General features: G+C 42.2%; 1 protein-coding gene across 1 annotated transcript in view; it reads left to right on the top strand.

Moving 5' to 3' along the window:
• LOC141472229 (VPS10 domain-containing receptor SorCS1-like) overlaps positions 1 to 20,299 on the top strand; it is a 305,706-nt gene that overhangs the window by 263,874 nt on the left and 21,533 nt on the right. Inside the window, exons 18-22 of the mRNA XM_074159099.1 lie at positions 468 to 639; positions 11,241 to 11,427; positions 16,822 to 16,955; positions 18,901 to 19,024; positions 20,020 to 20,132. Coding sequence (XP_074015200.1) covers positions 468 to 639; positions 11,241 to 11,427; positions 16,822 to 16,955; positions 18,901 to 19,024; positions 20,020 to 20,132 — 730 coding nt within the window. The remainder of the gene's footprint in view (positions 1 to 467; positions 640 to 11,240; positions 11,428 to 16,821; positions 16,956 to 18,900; positions 19,025 to 20,019; positions 20,133 to 20,299) is intronic.

The raw sequence follows: 20,299 nt of genomic DNA, 5'->3' as shown, positions 1-20,299 counted from the left end.
CAACTCTCTTATTTCTGTAGCTCTCAAGGGGTGCATCTTTAGAGAGAGTTGCCTCATAACTGATGAGAAGTGGAGAATGTGAAAAAAGCTGTTAAACAATGCCTCGCAGTATAATAATTGAATACAAATCCATACTGTATGTGTATATCATTTATTTATAACTTTATAGTTATTTACCGTGTAACATAGATCATCATATAATTTTATGTTTTAGGCAATCTATTCATAAGTGGTTATGGGTGTGCTATGCAGGAAAATATTACATGCCATTAACAAACGGTATTAACTACTCGTATATTAGGCATGTGAGGAATGCTTGGGTGAGACAAATGCTAAAATATATTTGGGAATCTGTTTTCTTCCAATCTCCTTAGTTTAAAGAAACCTCAAAAATGCCTCCCTGTTCCCAGTTAACCTTGTTATGGTCCCTGTCAGCATCTTGCACAGATTTCTCTTTTCCTTTGCAGGTACCGGAAGGTTGTTTCTAATAACTGCACGGATGGTGTGAGAGAACGGTACACAGCAAAACCACAGCAATGTCCTGGCAAAGCCCCCCAGGGCCTTCGCATAATCACATCTGATGGCAAACTGACAGCCGAACAAGGACACAATGTCACTTTCCTGGTGCAACTGGAAGAGGTAAGCTTTATTTTTATGTTGCATCCCAGGCCCCATGGGTGTATTTGAGTCTGATTTATGCCACACAAAAGTTTGCAAAGTAGTGAAGAGGTGAACCAAGAGAGCGTGGGATAAAGTCAGTCAGCTCCACGATGTAGCTGGGATGGAGTTTGCTCTAAAATGTAATGGATGGTGTATGGAGATGATGAGACTGGAATAGTATTGTGGTGCATAGGTAACTCGGAGAAGTTTGATAAAAACTGGGAATTGGTTTGGTTTGGGAATTTCACAGTAGAGCTGGAGAGTGCAGGTTTGAATTCTGATTTCACCCTTACCTGTGCTTTTGACTTCTTGCTGTGTTTGAAACTGAATTTCCATTTTTACTTGCTACTCACTTTCAACAAACATAGCCAAAAGTAGATGTGCAGATCTGTCTCCATCGCACAAGTTGGTACATATTGTTTTGGCATTTGTGGGTGAAATCTCAAGATGTCATCAGCATTAAGTCTGAAATTGATTGCAAATGGGAAGCTGATTCAGACTGATCAGAGCCTATGTTCTCATTAACATTTGTAACTTAACTTTGTATTTTACTGTTCTGCTCCTTCCATTTCTGAATCTTTAGAAAATAATGCCTAAATTTTTTTTTGCCTGGGTTGGTTTTTTTTGTTTGTTTTTTGTTTTTTTTTTTCTCAGCACTTCTTTATCTATTTTTAGTTGTAGGCTCGCAAATAATAAAAATTCACAAAGTACTATTTTCTCTTTTTCCCTAATCCTATTTTATTTCTTTACCATTCTTCTACCATTCTTCCTGTGTAACTGGCCAATAAATCCTAAAACAGCTCTGCTTTTATACTAGGCCACAATGGACGTCCCTTTACAACTTAGAGCATTCATGGAAATTACGTCTCCATAGTGAATGTCATCCATAGTGAGGAAAGAGAAATGAGAATGACCTCTGGACTGAGTTTTGTAGGGGATGTGTTAGGGTTTTTACATCTCTATTATTGATGCTTTCCCCAGCAAACAGGTGTCCTGATTTGTAAAGGCAATAACATATAATAAATCATATCTAACCTCAAGCAGTTGTTTGACCATTTTCTCCAGAATGTGGTCACTTTATTTCAGTAGTGACAGTCATACAACATTGCTACTGTAGATGCTGTCATAGCAGTACAAACATATAATTTCATTTGTGTAAATTATTTATTTCTGTGTTTAAAAATGAAGAATAAGAAGTCCATACCAAGACTCAAAGTCTTCAGGCTCTTAAAAAAATAATCAACCCCCCAAAAATGTTCATTGCATTGCGTTTCTATTCTCAGCAAAGTTTTAAAATGGATTGGGAGAAGGAGATGGGTAATCTGAAGAGTCAGTCGAAGAATTCAGCCATCTTCGGCTATCGAAGAATTATGCCAATAGTCAGAGGGAGGTATAGTCACCCACGGTGTGGGAAACTCAAGACTCAAGTCCTGCTTTTCCTTCTATGAATATTTCAGCTCACGTATCCTGTAAGTGCCCTGAGCACTGTCATACAGGGATCTGCTGTGAATTGCTTTGTCTTTTCTATTGATTCTGATCTTTTTTGATAACCCTGCTTCGGCATTCACCAGTGTGGAAGCAACGACTTCTCCATTAGGAGATGGTGTTTTTCTCATGCTGCATATCAGGGAGTACGTAAAGTATGTTTTGATGAGTGCGTCAGTCAATATTCAACGAAGAAGAAAATTTGCCCAGCATATGCAAGCTATAAGAGAATAAACTGTGGTTATAGCAGCAGAACTTTATATGCACTGAAGCATTTACCGAATTAACTGTTTCAGTAACAAAAATCACACCACTCACTAGAAAAGTTAAACAACGCAGTAAAAGAACAACCACTCTTTTATAGAATAGATGTTGATTTCACAGAATCACAGAATAATTGAGGTTGGAAGGGATCTCTGGAGATTACTTAGTCCAACCCAGCGTCTCAAAAGGAAGTTTCTTTTCCTTGCAAACAAGGCAGAGGTATCACAAAACAAGAACTTCCCATTTTCTGTTTAGTTCTGCCCTGCACAGGTGTACAGTATAGTGTAACCCAGGATATTCAGCATCCACAAAACCTGTGCCACTCAACTTTTATTGAAGAGAAGGCATCAGGCAAGTTAAAAAAGACTGGATATGTCTGTGTATGTCTGTGTATGCATGCGCAGTTTTTCCCAATGGTGGATGAAGAAAATATGTCCTATTCAACCGTTGCCCCCTGGAATGGTGGCCAATATTTTTTTAGTGCTTAACCCTGGTGGGGATGCTTTCTTTTAGCTTGTGTCATACTTAGTATGTTTTAGGATATAAAAAACCGCAGCCTTTGCTTATATTGTAGTCCCCTTGCATTTTAACATCTCCTGTATCCCTCTGAGACAGTTTGAAGCCTTCAGATTTGCAGAGCTGTTCCATATACTGCAGCCTCCCAGCTCTCTTTTTTGATGCCTATATTCCACTTGACCTGTAAGAAAGGAAAACGGTAAGATGCTGGTGAGCTGAGGCAGGAGAGTTTGTTTGAGATTTGTACTCCTGTTATCTTTCTAGGGCTTTCTGCTCCATCTAAGGACCCACCTGGGTCAGAAAAGAAGAACGACCTGCAGAGGCAGGCTCACTGAAGGCCCTGAAAAGTCACTGCATCTCTGTAGTGGAGGGGTTTGCTAAGGGGGGAAGGAGAGGCAAACGTTGGCAGTAAAAAACTGTGTTCACTCAGGTATGAGATTCAGGGGCAGCAACCGCAGCACAAGGATTTCTTGTAGAGCCTGCTTGTGCCTGTGGTGATGCTGAGGGCTGCGACAGTGTCAGTTTGAAAACGACACAATGTCAGTGAAAGATGTCTGAAGAGAAGAATAAGGACAAGACATTCAGAAGTGTTCTGCTATTGAAGAAGACACAAAAGGAAAATAATCACTGAAGCCTCTGCAAGTGAAGAAGGGGCAGGCACCAAAACTAGCATAGAGCATTGCTGATTTCTGAGAGCTGGGATTCTCTAACCCTGACTCACATGAAATTTTCCTGTGAAGCATTTATATCTGGCAGCTTATAAATATCATTAAAAACAAGAACAACAAAGAACTCATGTTTAAATGATCTGAGTGTAAGAATGCATTCCAAAGTGGTCTAACTTTCCTGACACCTTTTAGGATTTCTGAATGACTTAAAAACTGTTTGCAAAGTCACCTTGCACTTAATATCTTTGGTTCCGTTATTGGACAGGTTTGTCCAAGTTAGTTCTTCTATTAATCCTATAATCATCCTGATATTCTTACTGGGTGACAACAGACAGGAAGCATCAATATTTCTTTTTATAATTAGCATATGCCCCATTATACAAAGCATTATGGAAGTGGTTAATAAGCATACCATACTTAGGCTGGTAAATTTGCTCTTAAATTTCCATTGAGCTAAGCAGAATAGCAGCAGCATCTCTGTCACTAAATAGCAACATAGGAGAAAACTAGTTACGCTTAAAAGCAAATTTTCCCAATGCGTCAAAGTGCTGCCAGTTTAAAGGTTAATGCTTTGTCCCGACCTGGGTTGTGTGCACAGACCCATGGCTGGTACCTCTCACACTGCAGCATTCAACAACAAATTTGTTTCTCAACCTAAACAAGATGAATCCTTACTTTATTTTTGCATAGCAAGAAAAGAAACCTAAAGCCAAAAATTACAAAGCCATTTTTCCTACTGAAGCTCTTCAACCCAGTGTCCCTGACATATTTTGCTGCTCAGTTGTAGAAAATAGAGGAATTTTATTAAGTGGGTGTTGTTTCTGCGTGTGCCTTCCTCATCATATGGTCATGTAGCTCTCTTGCCTGTCACAAACCCAGTTGTTATTTGTGTGTTTGAGTTATTTGTATGAACATCAGATACTTGTGCTTGCTGTACTGCTTCAGCAGAGACACCGAAAGCTGCAGCCTCCAGAGCAGCGCTATTCGACACAATGGCTTTCAAACTTGTTTCATCTGATTGCTCATACATCTTTGCTGAGGAAATGGACGGTAAAGACATTCAGGGCAGAAAGGTTCAGGGCTTTGGCTGTTTCATTACAGATAATTCACAGAGAAACTGCCGCCTCTAATTTATTTTTTATCTTGATAAAATGACAGCCAAAAGTCTTTGACTTTCCAGGTCTTCCTCAGTTCTCACTTGACAAAGTCACTCCACTGGGAGTAGATTTTGGTTGCTTTTGATTACTTGCTGCTGCTATATGATGCTTGGATTAGACTAATATGTGGGGAAAGCTCATTTGTTCCTACAGTAGAGGCCATGGGCTAGAATTCAGGCAATCTGAACTCATTCCTGAACTGCGCTCTGAGCTCTTTCTGTGTGACCTTGAGTAAGAGACTTAACCTTTCTGCTTTTTTATTCCCTCATTTGAAAATAGAGCTTTGCTTTCTCCCTCGTGCCGTCCATACTTTTCATTTATGCGCTGAGTAGTAAGTCCAGAGAGCTCTCTCTTACCATGGGAATATACAAATGGAGCCCTGCATTTCCTAAAGACCGTAATGGTTTTCTGTAGTGACAGTGTTAATAAATGACTCTACAAGGTACGTTTTGTATCTTGTGTACAAGGTACATTCAGTGAGCTTGGGGATCCTGCTGGGGGGACAATACTATTAGCATTTCCCACCTCAGCGCTGTCGTTCAGTGCAATTGAGCATTCAACTCAGCTGAAGTCTCTGGAGATGAGCTTAGCATTAGGATTGTTTTGATTGTTGATGTACTCAAATTAAAGATGCGAAGCTAGTAGAACTTAAAAGCATAGTCTGTATTTTTTTGTGGCATCCTACTTTGTTCCCTCTTTTGGGATCACAAGTTAGTTAGTAATGATTACAGAAACACAAAACCTTCATCCTAACTTTCGATGCAATGCTGAATCATGGCTGTTTGTCTTACTAACACCACCACATTCCTGTTAATAGCACACAGACGTAGATCAGTACATTCCCCCCCCCCCATACCACCATCATCTGAATTATAATTGCATTTTCTGTGTTACTGATGACGACAGGCTGGTTGGGAGAAATCAGAGCCTTTCATGCATTTTTAAATTTACTGCTGAAATTCAATGAAAATATATGAAAGTTGACCTCGCCTTCATGATGACACACAGCACTACAGTCTTCTAATGCACCTTCAGTCACACAAGTTGAATTATTCTGCATAATCCTGGGAGGCTGTACTTACTGATTCCTGTGGAGCACAGATCTAGTCCTGTAGAAGAAGCTCATAGCTGAGTCTAGCTGGCACAAGCGACAGTCAGAATGAATTATTTGATTAGTACAATTAACAGTTTTGGTGCAGAAAAAGAAACGTGAAAAGTATCAAGCTATTTGGTCTGATAAAAGACATTTCTATTCAGTTTCTTATTTTAAAAAGTTAAGAGCACCTCTCTGAAAGCAGGAATTTACACAGGAAAGCGTGGGTTTCAGTACTTGATCAAGTTGGACTTGAACGTTTATTTAAAATTAAGCGTATGCTTTAAACAGAGTTTGCTTAAGTTATTGCATGTGTAGATATTCAGTTGCAATGGAAATATCTGTGATGGATGTTTTCTGATAGTAACAGGAAAATGCCAAAGAGGGAAAAGGTTTAATCTAAAGAAAGCAGAGAACATTAATCCATGAACGCAATCCAACAACAGCAGTGTCTGTCTCTTGCAAAGGATAATTAAATCCATTATCAACATCTGTAAGGAAGACGCACGAGTTGGTGCATAATTGAAGACTTAAAAATTAAATCTGAAACATGGGAACCAAAATTAAAAACCTTGAACTGCATTTCATTGTTTTAATACCTCCATTTAGATACAAATACTGGAACTCTAATAAGGAAAATTCACTATTACAATCTTCTGGGCAAGATTCAGACAGAGTGTTTGAGAGAGAATCCTGCTAGGTGGCTCTCACACCTCATATACACCAAAATACTGAGAGCTGCATAAAAGTAATCAAAATGTAAAAATATTTTTGGAAACTGTATGGGCTGTTTCTTTATGTACCCTGAGGCTGGCAGCTTCACAGATTTTTTTGGAAGCATCCCGGTCTTGTGGACGCTCTAGACTTCTATTCTTTTGGCAAGATAAAGGAAAGATGTGCATTTGGCTTGGTGGATGGGGAGGGGTAAGAGAGGGGGGAATCTTTTGTTTATGCTTGGAAATCTCCTGGACATTTAATGAGAAAATACCTTAGAAAACAGTAATTTTCTGATTTACCTTTTAGTATCTATACTAAAGGTATATTTAGTATATTATATATATTATAGATATATATATAATATCTATATATCTATAATATAATATATTATAGATACTATATTTAGTATCTATAAACTTTGTATAAGTAAAGGGCATAATAGGCCTTGGGAAACTTGTTTTTAATTCCCAGGGCTTATTTTCAGGCTAAAAGGAATACTCGTTTGCTTCAAGTTCAGCATATGCTTAAGTCTTTGGCTGGACTACAGCCTTTATCAAGATTGCAGTGTACTTCAGGTTATATCCAAGCTTGTGCATATTGCATACACCTAGTACAAGGTAAAAAACATCCATCAAACGAACTCATTTTTTCAGCTATTGTAATTGGTTGCTGACAAGCTTAATGTGATTAAAATACAGGAGCTTGAATGCAGAGGTATCACCACAAGCAGCCAACTTGGCAAATTTCTCCCTTAATGCCTAAGAGCACTGGCATTAAAGACCTCTTACACTGAAGGCCAGAGAGGCTGCCCAAAGACAGCTCGGTGCTGATTGCATCCGAGTGCTTCTCTGTGGGTACAGAACTAATGCAGGGAGTTCTGTGTCTGCCTTCATCGAGCTAAAAGCTTCAGAAAGCCCCAATCACGTAGTATTGGACTTGTCAAAATGACAAGGAGAAGCTGGAAAAAAGCAACAGGAGAGATTTTTGCAAGATGTGTGTATAAGCATCAAATTGTTGCAAAACAGAACTTCTCTTGGTAAAACAGCCGCTTGCAAATGGCTCTGGAGAGCTGCCTGAGACACAGACAGCTGGGGTGGATGTAGATCATGTGTGGGCTGTATGGGAAGTGTTTTGATTTTGGCTCACCTGCTTTCTCTTCCTGTCTTACTCTGCCCGTGCTCTTACCTGGCACGGATGAAACATTAGAACAAGTCAAAACACAGTCTCTTTGTTTCCCTGACTTCTTTTCCCTCCCTTCCTAAGCTAGAATTCTAAATGTCAGCTTTTCAAAATGTGGCATTTTCAGAGAAGTGTTGTAGCCTGGATCTTACTGAATGGAAAATGTATTTCTAGTTCAAACGGTTTTAAAACAAAACAGGAAAGGCCAAGACAAATGAAAAAGACTTGGGGAACAGCAGCTGAAGCTCTTCTCCAATTAGATTTTCAGATGTCTCTGTCAGCATCTTTTCTCCCTAGGGAATTTGGAAGAAAAATTGAAATCTAAGTCTTGCATGCCTTAGAAATAGCTCCCTTCCCTGGCAGCACCTGTAGACACCATGGGTTTCATGGCTGTGGCGAAAATGAAGACAAGAGAAAAAGCACTCATTAGAGCACAAATTTTGACATTTGCAGAAACAGGGCTGTTCTAAAATGCTGTCACCCTTCTCATCTTCCTCTGCACTCTCAAATACGCAGAGGAATATATCTCAGCCTGAAATATCCTTAAACTGCATGACCTCAAGTATACCCAGAGACGATGAAGCCAGCAGGGTCACTATGGTGATGCAGTTTTAACCACGTGGACAGCTTTTGTCCCAGCAGTATGGCTTTACTGAGAAATGTTCAAAGACATCATATCTTTTTTAGTAACAAAAGATGACTAAAACCCTAGTGATGATGGACTTAGGGGAATTGGGTGAGCATCTAAGGATACTTCAGAGATCTCTGGTCTGAGTCCAGCACCTTACTTGAGAGAATATATTCCCTCTCTGAAAGGGATTCAGAGATGATGAGCTCATGTATGCTCACCTCTGACTGTGGAGGCATGTCTCATTTGATGCCTCCTGTTGGCTCCACCAAACAGTCAGGAATGCCCAAGCCACTGCACCATGTTTGAAACCGCACATCTTTCAAATATCTCAACGAAAGACACAGCTCTGCGTTCTTAATGGTTCTTCATAAGGACTGCCATGCTCCCCCTAGTTTGATCCTCTGTGTAACACAGGTAGGAGCCCTCACCTCAGTGATTTGTGTCTCAAAGAAGAACTTAAGCGGGTGCTTAAACTTCTAGTAAAGCATCCAAAGGAGAATTTGCTAAGAGCTTTAACTCAGTTTGCATTGCTCAAGCACCTTTCTCAGGTTTGACAATACGCCATTGAAAACTCCAAATGTTACCAAGTGAATTACTAAGAGAAACTTAGTTAAGAACTACCTAAGGGAAACCTGGAACTGGTTTAAGATGCAAGATCCCCATGTTTAGAAGGACATTCAGGTTGGCCTTCTCACTAATGTCTCAGCACCTCAGGGTTCCTTTGCCCGTGCTGGTGCTCTCAAGAGCATAACAGGGACTTGCTGTCTATATCTTCAAGACACCAGGAAAGCAACGGCATGAGATATCTGTAGGAACCCCCAGACATGTGCCTCTGTCAAGGGATCTCTTTCCCCCGCCACACCCTCAGTCTGGGATCCTCCAGAACAAAGCAACAGTTATTCTTGTCCCATCCATTTGGAAGCAGCTGAGCTTCCAGCAGAGTTCCAGGGCAGCGTAACTGCTGAAGTATAACTTCAGCCTATAAACAGAGAGCATCTGGGAAAGTTTGTCTCTCTTGCCATCCCCAGGTATAGCTCTTGTCCTCCTGCTTTCCAGTAAGGAAAGCTTCCGCTTTTTCTGCCTTCACAAGTTATAAAAAAGACTGAGAGGGGGAATATAAAACTTACATTACAATTCCCTCCCATAGGCACACACATATTTTCCTTTCTGATATGGAATCCTGCCTGATGCCAACCATTTACACGGGTACATTTCATTCCAGTTGGGCATCCAGAGGACTGTTTCTCTCTTAAGGGAAGAGAAATAAAAAATAAAAGATTCCAGAAAAGGAAACCAAACCAAAGCAAATTAAATGTCCTTTCAGCCAATTTTGTGAACCGCCCTCAGCTATTAATTTACCGGCACTCTTCCAGACAGTGGCAGCTGCTTCAGCACGCCAGCCTGTGGAGTGAGCTGCTCCATGGCAACAGCCAGAAAGCGTGAACATACCCAGCATAAGCATCATTCAGAGCCACTGAGGGGGGACTTTCAAATGGAGCAAGAATGATTAAAGTTAAGATGAGGTACTGCATCTTACCTGGAAGGGAGAGGATCATTAGCAACCATGGTTGTTATATAGGCCAGTGTAGGCTGACCTGTTCGGCTGCCAGAAACTGCCCTTACCGTAGGCATATCACTGTCTCCAGATATGAGACATCTTACAGGTGTTTCTAGAGTGTGAGACATCAGTTACAGTGATTTTTTTGTATACAAGCTTGATTCACATTTCTGTCTTTTAAACAGGCTTGCAACAAAAACATCGTTTCTCACCTGTAAAGCAAAATAAGGAAATGACATCACTCCCCTCTTTCGGGTTTTAAAAGCCTTTTAGGGCTGGGTGACTCTGACATTGAGTTGACGAAGCTCTATACGCCAGGTTGGAATTCAGTTTCAGGAGTGGAAGATTAAAACCTGTTTTAAGATTGTTTCACATTAGCAGATCCCTGTTCTGGTATGGAGAATACAGATCCCCAATAACCTTGGCTTTTGGTTTGTGGTGGGGTTTGTTTTGTTTTGTTTTGTTTTTTCCCTGTGATATTTATTTATTTATTTATTGTAACATTTCTGAAATGTGCTAGACTACCAGCCCAGGAGACTAATGTCATAAAGTGGCAGTCTGAATTATACCACAAACCCCCTCTGCTGGGATTATCTCTAGGCAGGAGGAGAAGAGTTTAGTCAGCTCTGTCAATTCATTAGCCCTTCCCTTCTGAGGCAGGCACAAAGGGTCCCACTTAGTGCCAGTAGTGTTCATAGCTGTTCTGAAATAAATACAAATTCAGCTCATCTTAAATCAGGCCACTGAGCAAGTCATAAGATGCTGTAAGCTGTCTTTATCATGTGAAGCTGAAGCGGTTCTTTTGACACCCCACCACTTTGATATAGTTGACCCTTCCCCGAGGACGTCTCAGTTTTATCTTTCTGCTTTTTATGGTTTTAAATACAGAAGTTCACAATGTGAGTTGTTCCAAAGACCCCTGAGGCAATCTCAATAGCTACCCATGTCCTGAGCGCTTGCTGAGATGAGCACTATTCCACACTACAGCCCTGCTCTTCGCTATAAGGAAACCCAGGGGAAGGAGCCACTAATATTTTCCAGAAGATCCCCTACTTCCCTGGAAATTAGGAAAGCAGGGCTACAGCACACGCCTTGGAGGACACCTCCTTCACAGTGTGGCTAAGTCAGCCTGAAGAGGGGGGTCATTTTCTCTCTGCTGACTACTGATCAAATTGATGAAGTGACCACTTTTCCTCTGGTAATGTCAGACCATGTGATTATCCTCCAGTTATGGTCTAGGTCGCCCCACTGATCCAGTCTTTCTCAAAAAAACAGAGTCTATTCTGACCCTTTCTCTTTTCTATCACCACAGGGAGACCTCCAGAGATCACTCATTCAGGTGGATTTTGGAGATGGCATTGCTGTGTCATATGCCAATCTCAGCTCAACAGAAGATGGGATCAAGCACATCTACCAGAATGTGGGCATATTCCGAGTGACCGTGCTGGTGGAAAACAGCCTGGGATCTGACAATGCTGTCCTCTACCTGCATGTAACATGTATGTGTGTTCATACTCATTAGCTTCTGTCGTTCTTTAAAAATTACTCATCCTTAGAGATGACATTTGGGGTTTTGCAGCTGGGAGCAGTGATAGGATACGATGAGTGCTTGTCTGTCCTCCAGCAGAGGACTCCAGACTGAGAGGTGCCACAGGCAATAGTGACATTTGCATTTTAAAGCATGACAACCTCTTATTTTGGGTAGTCTAATTTGGGACACCACAAAGGGGTGTCCAGCCCTTCATTAGCATGTTTACACTTCCAGAAAAACAAAGATATCCAGGATATTTAATCACTTTTAAAAGTCTTGACTTTTACTTTGTAAATGTGTTTCGCCCTCTAACAAAATGCAACCACATCTGGGATGGAAACCAGTGCATTTCAAGTCTTTCTGTTGTCATAGGAACCAAAATCTTAGTGTTAAAGAGTATTACAAGAAAAAATATTATCTTCACATTGCTCTTCCACTGTTCTTTTTAACCTTTTTATACTTCAGCTGTTTCTGATTTACAACTGAAATGTTTCTCAAGTCCTTGCATAAAACCAGCAATGTTCTCTTTTGTATTTATTCTAGCGTATGGTTATGAACCCAAAGGGTCAACCTATTACTGAAATTCCGTAACATCCCGTATGGATTTTGTTTGAGGCTGTTGGGTTTTTATACAGTGGGGTTTTTTTTAGTTGATTATTTATGTTTTCAACGGTGTGCCTGTGTGCCAGATTTACTGGGGAAAAAAAAAAAAAGGAAATTCCAGAACTTAAAGTTATACTTACAGAAATACTACTTACCCGCTACCAAATTAACTCCACATATTGTCTAGGTAATTTAGCACGTTCCATATACTTTAACTTCAGTTTTGGAGTTACATGCATGAGAGCAGCTGCCTCTTCAGGGGAAGAGGGCAGCTCTTTAATCGTGCACCGTCATATCAACAGATGGGAGCAGTGGGAGGTATAGCTGTGGGAGGCAGGAGGTTTATGAGGGAGCACTGGAGAAGCAGGAGCAAATACCTCCCTGAATGCCTCCCTTCAAAAAGATCTTTGGTTCATCATCATAGCGTACCATTTATGATTCCCTAACCTGATAGATCCTGGTCTGTGCAAAACTTTTATTTCACATAATCCTTCAGCACACCACGTGTTTGCAAAACTCATAATACCTTGCAAAAATAAGTGTACTAATAAATTAGCTTATTGTGAAGCTCAGGGTTTTGGTTTGAGGGGTTAGCCTGTATCACTTCTGTGCTGAGACACTGGTGCATCAAGGTAAATTCTCAGCTTTTAGACAGCTACTGATTAATTATTTTTTTCTAGTTATTTAAGTATCACTCTCAGTAGGGTAGAGAAAAAGACCTTTGCTCAGTATAGACATTTATACACTTGTGTGTGATTTCTTCGGTTCTGGAGTTGTATCTAGTTTGCCTCCCTGTGTGTGCATGGGTAATTATCACGGGAGCTGCTGCAGGCTCTGAATGCAGAAATCCCCCTCCCGCTGCTGCTGGTTATGAAAAGTCATCTCAACAGGAGCCGTGGTCTTTTTTTTTTTCTTTTTTTTTTTTTTTTTTTCCCCTCTTTGTAAAGGTCATTGCAAACAAATGGAGAAGTGTTTTGGTGGTTGATATTTCACAGGAGGTTCTGACAGCCTTGTGTGAGCAGGTTTTGTAATCGCTCGCTGTCTGACAAAAGACAATTCCAGGGGGAGCATTGCACACCCTCTGCCTATCTGCAAAGTAATGAGGCTGCGTGAAGCAACAACTGCTTTCTCATGCAACAACCACAAAATGGAAGGAGAAGGCAGGTGTCTGGCCTTCACTTTCACTCATAGTGGCTTCCTGGCTTATAGCTGTTTTAATCTATTTTCTTGAGGCATTGAAGGCTTAAGAATCATTTTGATTGTTTTAGCAGTACAAGAGAGAAACAATATTCAGATGTGTTCGTGTGACTGAGCAGCTAACGGTGTATGTTTCTGTGTTGTGTGTAGGTAATGCCAGCACGGGGCTTAAATACTGCATGATCATTGCAACCAGGCCCAGGTTATACATGCCTGACCCCCTGTAGAAGCGACAGCTCTAAGGGATAAGGGATAAGAAGTTCCACCTAAACATGAGGAGGAACTTCTTTACTTTGACGGTGGCAGAGCACTGGAATAGGCTGCCCAGGGAGGTGATGGAGTCTCCTTCTCTGGAGACATTCAAAACCTGCCTGGATATGTTCCTGTGCAACCTGCTCTAGGTGGACCTGCTTTGGCAGGGGGGTTGGACTAGATGATCTCCAGAGGTCCCTTCCAACCCCATGTGATTCTGTGATATGTCTCACCTTTCTCTACATGAATTAGGGACTTCAAAACAGGTTGCAGACTGAGCATGGTGCCACTCAGGCTAGCAATAGATTTGCTGAGGACAGAGATGGACAGTGAACCCAGTCCCCTCCAGAGCCTAACACCCAGATCCACAAAAGCTTCTAAATCCTATTTGAACACTTGCATTGCCACTCAGCTCTCTGAGGACTACTCTGCTTGGGGTGTATGAGCTTGGCCTTCGGGGAGTTTTGTAAAAATATCTGTCCTTGCAGTAGACCCACACGCTGTACTGCTGAGATCCACAGGAAAGCAGCGTGCAGCCTGAAAACATCCAGAGAGTTTTGGGAAGGGCTACTAACTGGGTGACCCATTGTAAAGTCAAGCCTGTCCCATGCCCTCCTCACCCTGCGGCAGCCATGGGGCCAGTGCACAGTAGCCGTGTCTTTGCTGCAGTTGGTCCAGGGATCTGGAAATGCAGGTTATTGTGAGGCAGGAGCATTTTGGAGTGTATGGAAAGTAAATTTTATATAAACTGCTTCTCCAGCCAAGAGGCTGTCCCTAAACTGTCCTGTCAGGTCAAAAATTTCCCCTGAAAAGTCGGTTATGCATTCGTCTGAATGCTTCAGAATAACATCACCTGCCTAGTGAACCTTTCGAAAAGCATCTCCGTTTCTCTTCTCTGAGACTTGTACAGGTTTTTTCCTGGGGGAGGTGAAGGTCTGCAGTCTCCGTGGCCCTGCACGAAGCTCAGAAATGAATTCTCTTGAATTCCCTTCAAATTTACTCGGGAGAAAGCTGTCTCCTACCAAGCCTAAGGGCCTATCCAGAGTGAGCTATCCCCATCTGCTGGCCAGATAAGAGTTCAGCACTTCAGCCACTTTGACCCACCAGCTATGAGCACAGAAATACTTAGGTGGAATTGGCTTGCATGAGCCATTCTTTCACGTTCTTTCCTAGCTGGCATGTGGTGGAGGTGCAAGGAGGTGCTGGGCATTCTCTCCAGTGCAAGATTATTTGAGGTGTTTTCAGGGCAGCTGTTCGGTTATCTTGGAGTGTATTAGACTTTACATGGGCTTCACTGTCACCTCATCCGCTGTTAGGAAATGTATTCCTGTAGAAGGCTGCGCTGACATTGGGCACCCGGCAAATATCCCAAAGGATACCAAAGCTGCAAAATATTTAGCCTGGGAATCATAGAATCATAGAATGGTTAGAGTTGGAAGGGACCTTAAAGATCATCTAGTTCCAACCCCCCTGCCATGGGCAGGGACACCTCCCACTAGACCATGTTGCTTAATCATTTGAAGAAGAAAGTTATCAACGCATTCCAAGAACTTCCTGGATTTCACGTGCCTTGCTGTGTTGTCCTTCCAACAGATATCTGAGTGGTTGAAGTCCCCCATGAGGACCAGGGTGTGCGAGCACGATGCTACTCCTATCTGTCTATAGAGGGCCTCATCCTCCCTGTCACTCTGATGAGGTGGTTTGTAGCAGACCTGTACTGTAACATCACCTGCCCCTGTCCTCCCTTTAATCCTGACCCAGAAGTTCTCTGTTGGGTCTTCATCCATCTCCAGGTGGAGCTCCACACACTCCAGATGGTTGTTGACATAGAGGGCAACACCTCCACCCCGTCTCCCCAGCCTGTCCTTCCTGAAGAGTCTGTAACCCTCCATTCCAACACTCCAGTCAAAAGAGCCATCCCACCACGTCTCAGTAATGCCAATAAGATCGTAGTTGCTGTTTTTCAGGTCTCAGCATCTTTCCAAGAGCAGGCATGGCCCAGTCACAGAAGTGGGTCTGAGCGGGGGAATGCCATTATAATCTTAAGGGTGAAATCCTGGTTCTTTGCGAATTTTCAAGAACATTGCTGATTATAAAAGGAAAAATGAACCATGATAGCAGGCTTTGGTTAGTCTGATCATGGATAACTCTTAATTGGGCTGTGTCACGTTAAGCAGCAGCTGTCTCTACCTCCCAGAGAAAGCTGCCTTTCAATAATGAGTCAGGAACACTGGTCCTTGTTTATGCTGCCGTTGTTTATACAGACTGATTTGGGAGAATTTTTCCACGTGTCTCGCTCTCTCTGCCTGTGTGTGCTGTATAGGGGTACAGAGTGCTTGCTCCAAATGTTCCTTTAGGTTGAAAAGCAAGGATTAAGTGGTGATACATGCATGGGATATGTCCTGAAAAATGCTCTCATGAATTATATATGATCCTCTAGCAATGTATCTTAACTCCATATGGACAATGCAATCGATCCTCCCAAAAGCACCCAGGTCACTGGTTCTCATCACTAGGGAGCTTGCAAATGTAGGACGTGAAGATGTGGCCTTAATTTGTTTAAGAAACCCATGTTCCCATGTCACCTGGAGTTTCTTTCTTTTTCTTTCTCTGTCATTCTCAGAACAATTGCTTTGTTTTCTAAATGAACAGTCAGAACACATTTTAAAAAATAATCTATAGGACAAGATGTAACAACAAAGACCCATCTGTCTCCAGAAGATGGGAAATGTGTAACCCTGGGCATAATGTCACTTGTCGAATTAATTATGTTCTGTATATACTAAAGAAATGGAAAAGTTTATTGAGGAAAAGGAGGGAGTATAAGGTAACATCAAAATAAAGGCATTCAGAGAATAGCTGCCTTCAGACAGAGTTTCAGCGGATATAAATAGATACACCACTGCTGAATTTCACCAAATTGTAGCAGCTTGCATTAGCAGAGATGCTTCATGTCCACTGAAGCCATTTGTCCTGCTCATTCTTATGTCTTCCTGGTGAAGGCCGTGTTCACATAACGGGGCTCCGCCCCTGTTGTTTAAATTGTATATAATGTCCCTGAGTATATGATGCTTATGCAGTAGAGAGTCCAAGTTTTTGAGCTCTGTGTACAGGGGTAGCTCGTGTTCTACGAGGAACAGATTTAAGCTTGCCTTTCTAGAAATGGTACCAAGCCGAAACATTGTCACCCCCCACAGTGATTTGAAGGACTTCTCTCCCCGAAACCAATGGATATCTCCTCAGTTCCCTTCTCCCCCAGGTTGACTTTTCAGAGGGAGGGAAGACTCACCTGCTGCTTCTGTCTCTGCAGGCCCCTTGGAACATGTTCACTTATCTCTACCATTTGTCACCACAAAGAACAAGGAGGTCAACGCCACGGCAGTACTGTGGCCAAGCCAAGTGGGAACACTTACTTACATCTGGTGGTTTGGGAACAACACAGAGGTTTGTATTTCCTATGGACTGAGATCAAAATAATCCCGGAGGAGCTTCCTGACTGAGGAGGGAGGGAGAGAGGGATCTGGGAATGTTCCTAAATAGTCACACACACAAGAAAATTATAAACCAGAGACTGAGAGACAAATGGTTCTTTGACATACCAACACTGCAACGTAGCAACTGCATCATGTTTGTTACTGGGACTTAGCTATAGGGTTTATTGCCATTTCATGCAAATTGCCAGTAGCTTTCTCCCTGCATTTACATCCAAGGTGGATGTAGTGAACCAAAATCTGGAAGAGTTTCTAGTGTATTTTTCCCCACCCTCCCTTCTTCAGTAACAACAACAACAAAACTTGGGGGATTCAGGCTTTTTTCTAGGAAGCTGACTTTTCAAACTGAAGCTGTTTTTATATCTGGAACTGATTTTACATAGCCCTAGAGTTTAAACCTCGTTTCTCTAGTGACTAATAAGGGAAGAGACTGACGTTAATTCTTTGCCTCCCTTTAAATATGCTGAGCCCAATTCTGAGCTCCCACACTCTCTGCTAAACCACATGTGCAAGAAGACTTTGTTATCATGTGCTACCAGTGGTTAAAAAGGTTCCCAACACACCTCCCTGCCTCTGGGCTCTGCTCAGATGTGAGAACAGCATGCACCACATTCTGCTGCCTCTATGCTTGCAGTGTTGGTAAATGTGCACAGGCATTATAACTTATTTTATGTATCATTGTGGCTGAAGAGCCCAGAGACCCTAATTAGTTTCTGGTGGGAGATATTCTCATGGATTTTGTAGAGCTGAGAGGGACCTTCAGCCACAGGTGGTTATCTTCTGTATAATGCAGGTCAGAGGGTTTCATCAGTACTTTCTGCTTTATTTAACTCTTTGTGATTAAGGCAGAACCTGACTTGTTGTTGTTTTGTGTTAATAATTTCCCTCAGATGATGGAGAATTCACTGCTTCTCTTTCTTACCCTCTCCCCCAACTATTTCCCTGCAGCTAATTATCCTGAGCATTAAACATATGCACTATGTTTGTAGTCTGAATTTACCTAGCTTCGGTTTCAAGCTGTTGGATCTTGTTATGCCTTTGTATGTAGATTAAAGAGCTCTCTGTACTATCAGAAATCATCTCCCCCTAGAGGTAGTTACAGGCTGTGATTGTCACCTTTTAACCTTCCCTCTGATCCGCTAAGCTCGTAAGTGATCAGAGTTGGTCTAACTGTTCTCATTGAAGTGAGAGTTTTACTACAGACTACAATGGGGAGAGAGTTTGGCTTCACACTGGGTGCTTTGAAGATCTCACCCAGAGTTCATTAATAAGTCAAAACAGAAGTTAGGGCAAAGACTGCTGAAAGGGGGCACAATTCATTTATAAACTGGTTTGCACAGCAAAGCAAGCTGAGGGGATCTGTGTCTTCTCTAAGCATCATCAACTTTCCAAAAATGACAGCTTCCTGTCTAAAGATAACATGGGAGAACAACTGAGAAATCTTAATTTGCCTCCTCATTCTGTCACAACCTTCTTAAGACACCTTAAACAAATCACTGACAGCTTGATGTGGGAAAGGAGTGTGACACCTGAGCAGTGAGTCCTGCTGACCCCTCGTGTTAGGGTCTGGGCCTCTCTAGGGAGTGCAGCAAAGATGAACACTTTAACATGGGATTCAGAACACCCAGCATGCTAAGTGGGAAGGAAATATTGGGATCTTAAAATTTAGCTCCGTTGGAAATTATAGCACCTTACTTTGACCTTCAGGAGGACATCCCCATCTGGATCCCTGGGCCCTCCCCAGAAAATAGGCTTCCATGTCACGGGACGCCTTCTATTGTCTCAAGTTTCCAAGCTGGATCTGACTCCCCAAACTATCCCAACAAGCTAGAGAGCCAAACTCATTTTTTATCTTCCTTTCCAGCCCAATTAACTTAATTTCTCCTTTTCTGATATAGCCACTGATCACACTGGAAGGGAGCATCACATTCACATTTTCTGTGGAAGGAATGAACACCATCACCGTTCAGGTGGCAGCAGGAAACACCATTCTTCAGGATACAAAGACTATTGCTGTGTATGGTGAGCTCTTCCTCCTTCATTTCACACAGGATTCTACATAGTCAAGAACTAGAGAGTCGGGTTAGCTGGCAGCAACGTGAGGTCTTTATTCTGGGATGCTTTGAGTGAGATTATAAGGTCGGTTCCAGTGTTATCAGTTCAGCACAACATCTCTGAAGGCCACTGCGTGACGTTAGTCCAGACTGAGGGGATTGCAGAACATTGTTCTCCTTCCCAGAGCCCCCTGCACCTGCTCTGTCGGTATTTGGTCATCCTACGTGATTGTCAAAATGTTAAGGTTGTTTTGCGAGCTGGTTTTCCCCCTTCGTGGCCAGTAGAGGCCTCTTAACTCATGCAAAAGCTGCATAGCGTGAAAGATAAATCAATGCTGTGTGCTGCAGTTCTGTACAGAAATCTGTACTGATTTGATATTGTAGTTAGGCCTCCAAAGGCGTTAAGGCACACAAATATTATATAGTGTAGATGTAGTCTAAGAACCACTGGGAATCCAAGTTTTAGGTGTTTATACTAAGCACATGGTCTCAGTGATCAGTGTGAGATCTCAGTTAACAGCAACAGAGATTAAGAGGTACGTTTGCCAAGGCTAGTCCTCTCCCAGTCTTTATCCCTGTCTCCTTCCAGTTAATATTTCAGGTGTTGGTGGCGTGTCTATGAGAGTAAAATCCCAGCTTCTTTCACGGGGCTTCCCTGTTTCAGAAGTCAAGATTAAGGTAGCATTTCAAATACATTCCCAACACAGCTCCCTTTCCAGTGCTCTTCATCCACTGAAGTAAGTACTGATCACCCTTTTTGGTTCTGTGACACCACGCAGTGGATCTCTTAGATTCTCCAAATCTCTCAGTGAATCTCTCAGACACACTGCTGGATTCTCTGACAGTCTGTGCATCACCCGCAGGTTGATTAAACAAAACATGAGCTGCAGCACATTCTCCCCACTTGTTTGGCACTAGGGCATTTCACAGTCTCTACTCACCACCATGTCATTGTATCTGCAGAGCAATTTCAGTCCCTGCGGTTATCGTTCTCTGCAAACCTGGATGACTACAATCCAGATATCCCAGAGTGGAGAAGGGACATCAGTAGAGTAGTCAAGAGAGCTCTGGTGGAGGTAAGTAATGTGCATAACCTGTGTTACAATGGTTCTCCTTTCTCCTTTGTGCCTACAATAGGACTGGATCAGCTGTTCTCTCAAGGTGTCACTCTGTTTCTACCAACTATAAAAGGAGGCTAGACTAGTGTTTGAGGCCAGAATCCTAAATTTTAGACAGATGAAAT

Source organism: Numenius arquata, chromosome 15 (assembly GCF_964106895.1).
Source record: "Numenius arquata chromosome 15, bNumArq3.hap1.1, whole genome shotgun sequence".
Taxonomy (NCBI): domain Eukaryota; kingdom Metazoa; phylum Chordata; class Aves; order Charadriiformes; family Scolopacidae; genus Numenius; species Numenius arquata.
Note: the sequence above shows the minus strand (reverse complement) of the source record. Positions and strands in the feature narration are given on the sequence as shown.